Source organism: Larus michahellis, chromosome 11 (genome assembly GCF_964199755.1).
Source record: "Larus michahellis chromosome 11, bLarMic1.1, whole genome shotgun sequence".
Taxonomy (NCBI): domain Eukaryota; kingdom Metazoa; phylum Chordata; class Aves; order Charadriiformes; family Laridae; genus Larus; species Larus michahellis.
Window position 1 is genome coordinate 18,329,753 of NC_133906.1, and position 6,195 is coordinate 18,335,947.

Sequence of the window (6,195 nt, forward strand, 5' to 3'; positions counted from 1 at the left end):
GGGGGGGGTGAGATTTGGCTTCATCTGCTTTCAAGGGAAGTGAGAAGCCCTTCAGTTCAGGGACCAAACCCAGGCCAAGGAGCCAGGGCAGGGTTCGGCCAGCTCTGGAAGCCCAGCTTCCACCCAGGTTCATCGGCACCGACTGCTTCAAGCCCTGGGGAAAAAATAATTGCTTTCTGCCTCCTCCCGAAGGAAGAGCAGATGCTGTTTCTCCTTAGCTTCGAACTGCATGTTCTTCTAGTGTTGGTTTGTAAGTTTTTTCATTACTAAAAGGCCGTGTAGAGGCCGGTGCTGAGAGCAGGCTTGTCCATCACCTGCCTTGGCGGCAGCTGCCACCCTGCACCTTGTACTGGGCTTGTGCCTGGGTTCCTCACTTCACTCCCAGCCCTGGGCTTTAGCGGGTGAGGAAAAAGGGAACGGATCCCCTTGTCCTCCTCCTTCCCCTGCTGTGCAGCCTGGCACCGGGCTCCGCTGGCCAGGGCAGGGCTCCTAGTTGCCACCCTCCCACTGGCACAACCCCGTGTGGAGGAGGGAGGGAGGGAGGGTGCAGGAGGGAGATGGCTCTGCCACAGGGGGCTGCTCTGCTCCTCTCCCCCCACCCTGTGACTCATTTCAAGGTGATTTCAGCCTCCTGGGCCATGTTGGGGTGCAGGGGGATCCCAGGGTGCAGGGGAGACTGAGCAAGTGATAGGCCAGGAATGTGTTGTGGAATCCTGGGTGGGATTTGATGTCTGAGTGTCTGCAGAGATTTTTCCTTCTCCTTTTTTTTTTCTTTTTTTTTTTTTCAGGTTCATTTATTTTCAACCTAGGACAGCTGCAGACTGTTCACAAGCACTGCCCTGCTAGAATTGCTTATGAGGCTTTCTTATTCAAAAGTTTATTTGAAATAATTAGCTTGTGAGGTCATTTATAAAGGAACTATCAGATCTATTCAGAAAAATTAAAAGCCCCTCTGCCCACTGCTACCCCCGGCTGCGGCTGTTCTCCAGCCTGAAGGCAAAAGCTGAAGGTGAGCATCTATCTCTACAAAACCGAGCGCTCCACAAGAAAAAGCCTCTACTCCAGTAATCTCACAGGGCTTCCACCTACAGGGGTCAGTTAAAGAAGCTGCTGGAGGTTGTTTTGCTGCTTTTAATGTTTGTTCAGTTTAAAAAAAAAAGCATTAGTGGCTCGTTCTTCAGCAGGGGTGAGCAATGCGCCTGCTGCTGCCCGGGTGCTGCGAGATGCCGGTGAGCCAAAGGGAACAGGGCTTGCCAAAATAATTTTCCAACCTTCTTTACCCACCCTCTGAGGGAACACCTCGTCTCTAGCACTGATCCTGGTGGCAGCTCAGCCCTGTCCGGTGCCCTGCAGCAGGGGAAGGGTCTCAACCGATGCCTCGAGGGGGAGGAGCGCACAGGGGTGCCCGCTGTTAATTGTCTCAGGAAAGCAATGTGAGAGCAGAAATGATATAGAGAAAAAACAAAAAACCAAACACGGGAGCTGGGATGCTGAGGAAGGGACAGGCATCCGCTGGCGTCCTCTTCTACTCGCCTGCGGGGGGGAGAAAGAGGAGGGAGTCAGTAAGATGGCTCCAGGCTGCTTTTGCTGTGTCCCCATCGTGACCTCCCTCTCCCCAGCCGTGGTTCTGTGCTGCCCTGGCTCTCGGGGCTGGCCCTGTGCCTCCCCCAGCCCCGAGGGCTTTCCCCAATGGCCCCCGGCAAGACGTGGCCTCTCACCTTTCTCCGCCCCCAGCTTGAGCATGTCCACCCCGGAGAACATCTCCTCCGGCTCTGCAGTGGCAGCAGCAACATCTGCAGGAGGAGGGCAGGCGATGGGTGCTGGACCCCTGGGGCTGCCCCATGGCCCCCCACCCCTCTGGGGACAGCAGGGGAGAGCCTGTGCCCATCTGCTGAGCCAGGACTTTGGGGGAAAACCTTGACTTCGTGCCTCTGCTATCACTGCAGCTCGCCAAGGAGGGCTGTGGGGTTCAGGCTCCCCTCCAGCCTTAACATGCGGGGCCAAAGAGGGATGAGGGATGCTCTCTACAGCTCGGGCTCCCTAATCGCAAGCAAAATGGGGCACAGCATCCATGCACGCTGCTCCTTCCTCTTCTCCTTCCCCACCCTGGCGACCTACCAGGGCAGTCCAGCTTTTCCCGAGTGGCAGTGCCCTCAATCCTGGTGCCATTTTTGTAGGAGCACCAGCAGTAGCCGGTGGAGGCATTGCACTGCTTGGGCAGGTAGTCGCCGTTCTCATCGCACTGAGGGTGGAAATGACCTGGCCGGACACCCCCAAAGTTGGCCTCCGCCTGGCACTTAGTTTGCACTAGGGCAATAAAAACAAAGGGGAGACACTGTGAGCCCCCCCGGGCCCTTGTGCTGCCCGGCAGCCCCAGCGGGAGCTTTCTATCCAGAAGCAGTTAAATTAAATTCAGAAGGAGAAGAAGCTCCACCCCGGTGACCTTTTTAAAACTCTTGGGCTGTCAAGGACTGAGGGCTTGGTGTGGTGCTCTGGCTCTTCAGACATTTCCTCGTGCTAAATGCCCTGCGGGCAGCAGTTCTGGGATGTCCTAAAGGCGACCAAGCAGGGTCCCCACCAACCGGAGGCTCCCCATGGGATGAAGAGGTCCATGACTGGTCAGGGGACAGAGAGTTTGGTCGCCTTTGGGATGTCCCGTGCTGGTACCTCCTGGGAGGTGGTTGCTGCTGAAGGGCATGTCCCAACCCTCTCCAGCTTGGCAGCCCCATCCCTGATACCTTTTTCTGCCGGGATCGTCTTATGCTCCTCCACCTTGGGGTTCTTGGCCATTTCGAACAGCAGCCACTTGTGCATCCAGGACTCAAAGGACTGCAACAAGGGGAAGCAGCATGTTAACCCACACGGGGGGTGCACCACAGGGGAGCTGTGCTGTGAGCTCCAGCGTGGGCCAAGGAAGGTTGTGAGCACCTCCATCTTCCTTGGGATGGGAGTAACCCAAGCCCTCCCCAAAGCGGGGGTGCTCCCGGAAGGGGAAGAGTAGGATGGCAGCAAGCACTGACCTTCCAGTCCGCATCAGTCATGGTGCTCTTCAGCCTCCTCAGGTTGTCCATCAGGTTGTCCTTCAGCTCCGGGAACACCTTCCTGGGGTCTGCTTTCTGCAGAGTGACCACCACGGTGAGACAGGGCAAAGAAAAATGAGGTTGGGGGGGTGGGGGGTGAAGTTCTGCTTCTATCAGCCACATGGACATTGCAGGAGGCCAGGAGCTCCCACCAGCTCTGCACGCCTCAAGAGACCCCCAAACCCAGCCAAGAGACCCCCAAACCCAGCCAAGAGACAGCATGGAGCTGGAAGCAGAGGGTCCCATCGGCTCCTGCAGCGCAGGGGGCAGCTACGGGGTGGGTGGGCAAGAGGGGCAGCTTACCAGCAGGATGTGCTTCACTTGGTCCTCAGTCTTGTTGCTAGCGGGGGCCATGTCCTCAAGAGAAAAGGCAAAGGGGCAGCGTGAGCGGGGGGGGCCGGCAGCAAACCCCGGGGGCAGCAGGCAGCGGCCAGCGCCAAGCAGCGGTGGGCACCTCTTACCATGTCGCCTACAGAGGGGGCAAGAGGCAGGACCCTCACGGCCACGGGGCTGTTCACCATGGCCATCTTCATCTTGTTCACCGGCTTGGCACCTGCCGAGGAAGGAGCGGTGTGAGGGGTGCTGGGATGGGTGGTCTGGGTGGGGGGGGATCCATCCCCTCTGCCCCCCTCCCACCACACTGGTGCCCGTGGGGCTACTGACTGGCGGGCAGCCTCCTCTGCAGCGCCTCCAGCTGCAGGGTCTGGGAGGTCTTGGTCAGCTTGCTGATCTGCCCGCTCTGCTGGTAGACGAAGTAGATGGTGACAGCCTGGCCGGCGATCAGCAGGGCCACCAGGATGGAGAGCGTGGAGAAGACGGCTTTGCGGCCCAACGCGGACCTGCAGGACACGGAGAGGGAGCTCAGCCCCAGCCGCCGGCAGCGGGAGATGTCCATACACCCTGCCGTCACCAACACCCCCAAAAAAAAACCCCCTCCTGCAGCCCATGTCACCCTCCCCGCGCCGCCCCAAACACCCGCCTCCCGGGGGGGTTTGCAGCCAGACAAATGCAAATTCCCCCGTCGCGGGGTGCAGAAGTGAAATCTCAGCGTGAAGGTCATTCCTCCGCGCCGGGGGAACCGAAACCCACTGCGGGGGCGGCGGGGCGGAGGCACAGGAAGGGTCCCCGCGGAGCGTGTGGGCACAGGGGGACTGCGGCAGGGCCCCGCCAGGGGATTTCAGGGCTCGGCATCGCTCCGGGCATTGCCTTCTGAAGGCCCCTTAAGCCTCGCTGGTCCCGGGGGGCAGAGGGCATATCCCATGGGATGCCGGGATGCATTTAAATTTTAAAATTTGGTGCAAAAAGTGAGGTGCGGGGCAGCCCGAGCGCACAGGTGAGGCGGGCAGGTGGGTGTCACAGCGCTGCCGTGGCACTGGGACACCAAGGGAAGGCAACGCCAAGCACCGTGTGGCCACCTGCCGCCCTGCCATGGCCTCCCCGGGCCAGACCCTGCCCCGCCGGGGCGTACAGGGTGCAGTGACCCCCCCAGGGACCACCAGCTGCCCCCGCCGCCCCACCAGGTGGGGGCACCCATGGGTGCTGCCCGGCCGCCAGCGCTGCCGCAGGCAATGTCCCCAGCGGGGCTCGCTGCCCGAACGTCTGCCTGGTGACTGGTGATGTCAGAGCTCTCTGCCTTCTGATTGGCTGGTTGGGACATGGGGGGTGGCCCCACGAAGCCGGCCGGGCTCTGGGTCCGTGCTGCCTGCCCCATAGCCATCCTCTGTCCCGCCTGCCCCATAGCCACGTCATCAGCCTGCCTGCCCCATAGCCCCAGCCGCCCCATAGCCACACCCTGAGCCCGCCCGCCCCATAGCCATGATTTGAAGCCGTCTGCCCCATAGACGTGACGTGCCCTCATCTGCCCCACAGCCACACCATGAATCCATCCACCCCATAGCCACATCGTGCACCCATCCACCCCAGAGATACAGTGCCCGCCCCCCTCAATCCCACAGCCACCCCGTGCCCCTGCCTGCCCCCCAAAACCATTCTCCAACCCCTTCTACCCCATAGCCATACCACAACCCCCTTGGCTCCACACTGCCCCATAGCCACAGCATGACTCCCACTTTCTGCCCCACTGCCAACCTGAGCCCCCTTGGCCCAACTCTATCCCCTTCCACCCCATGGCCACGCAATGACCCCTCTGCCCCCCATCTCCATCGTGCCCACTTTGCCCTCCCCGTGCCCCCCGTCCCCACACCCCCGTGTCCCGCGCAGTGTCACCTGCGGGCATCCTGGACATTGACCACGCCGCTGCCGCGGTCGGAGATGAGGTCCCGCTGCTCCTCGGCCATGGCTCCGCTGTCGGCACCCCGATGAACAATGAACGCCCCGAGTGTCGCTGCTGGAAATACCCCCCGGGCCCCCACCCTGCCCCACAACTCCCGGGGGGGGGCCCAAAAAAAAAAAGCCCCATTGGCTGCCAGCACCTGCATCACCTGTTGCCAGGCAGACTTCTGCTCGGCAGGTCTCCGATCCAGAAATGATGCAGGATCTGGCCGTGAGCACGGTGGCCGCTTTGTGGGACATCGCTTCCCGCCCCACCGCCACGGCAGGTCACGACGCCCAGCCTGGTGACACCTGGTGCCTTGGGCCTGGGGGGCTGTGGTACCCCTTGGAGGGGGTAGGAGGTGGGGTATGGGGTATGGGAGAGGTGCGATATGGAGGTGGGATGGGGGAGGCAGGAGGCAATGTGGGAGGAAGGAGCTGGGATGCCATGGGGTGGGATGCCATGGGGTGGGATGCAGAGGAGGGATGTCATGGGATGGGATGCAGAGGTGGGATGCGGAGGAGGGATGCCATGGGGAGGGCTCCCCACAACAAAGGCTGAGCAGGACCCTCCGTGGGGGCACGCCGTCAGGGCACACCTCTCCTCGCTCATTTTTGCAGCCAGGGAAAACCCATGCTTTGCCCCAAACCCCACCTCGAGGATGACTTTGGACCCCCCCTGGGTGCGGGTGCTTTGCCAGCACCTCTCAGGCTGAGGGGGCAATGATTAAAGGGCCACCAAGGGCTTTCAAGCCCCCCCCGTCCCTCTGGGGACACCCCCTCGCCCTGCCTGCAGGGGTTTCAGGGGGGCTGAACCCCCAAACCCGCGAGAGGAGGAGCAGCC

At 61.3% G+C, this 6,195-nt stretch overlaps 1 protein-coding gene across 3 annotated transcripts; it reads right to left on the reverse strand.

The window, feature by feature from the left end:
* Positions 1 to 852: 852 nt before the first annotated feature.
* CD74 (CD74 molecule) lies at positions 853 to 5,467 on the reverse strand. Of its 3 annotated transcripts, XM_074603419.1 has the most exons (9): positions 5,307 to 5,458; positions 3,744 to 3,919; positions 3,542 to 3,633; positions 3,384 to 3,437; positions 3,021 to 3,116; positions 2,739 to 2,829; positions 2,119 to 2,307; positions 1,719 to 1,793; positions 853 to 1,533 (listed from the first exon to the last, which is right to left on the reverse strand). In XM_074603419.1, the coding sequence occupies exons 1-9, from the start codon at positions 5,375 to 5,377 to the stop codon at positions 1,526 to 1,528; spliced, it is 852 nt and encodes a 283-aa protein (XP_074459520.1). In that variant the 5' UTR covers positions 5,378 to 5,458; the 3' UTR covers positions 853 to 1,525. The 3 variants fall into 3 exon arrangements, with proteins under 3 accessions (XP_074459520.1, XP_074459521.1, XP_074459522.1); XM_074603420.1 differs by lacking the exon at positions 2,119 to 2,307 and having other exon boundaries at positions 5,307 to 5,467; XM_074603421.1 differs by lacking the exon at positions 1,719 to 1,793.
* Between the last annotated feature and the right edge of the window lie 728 nt (positions 5,468 to 6,195).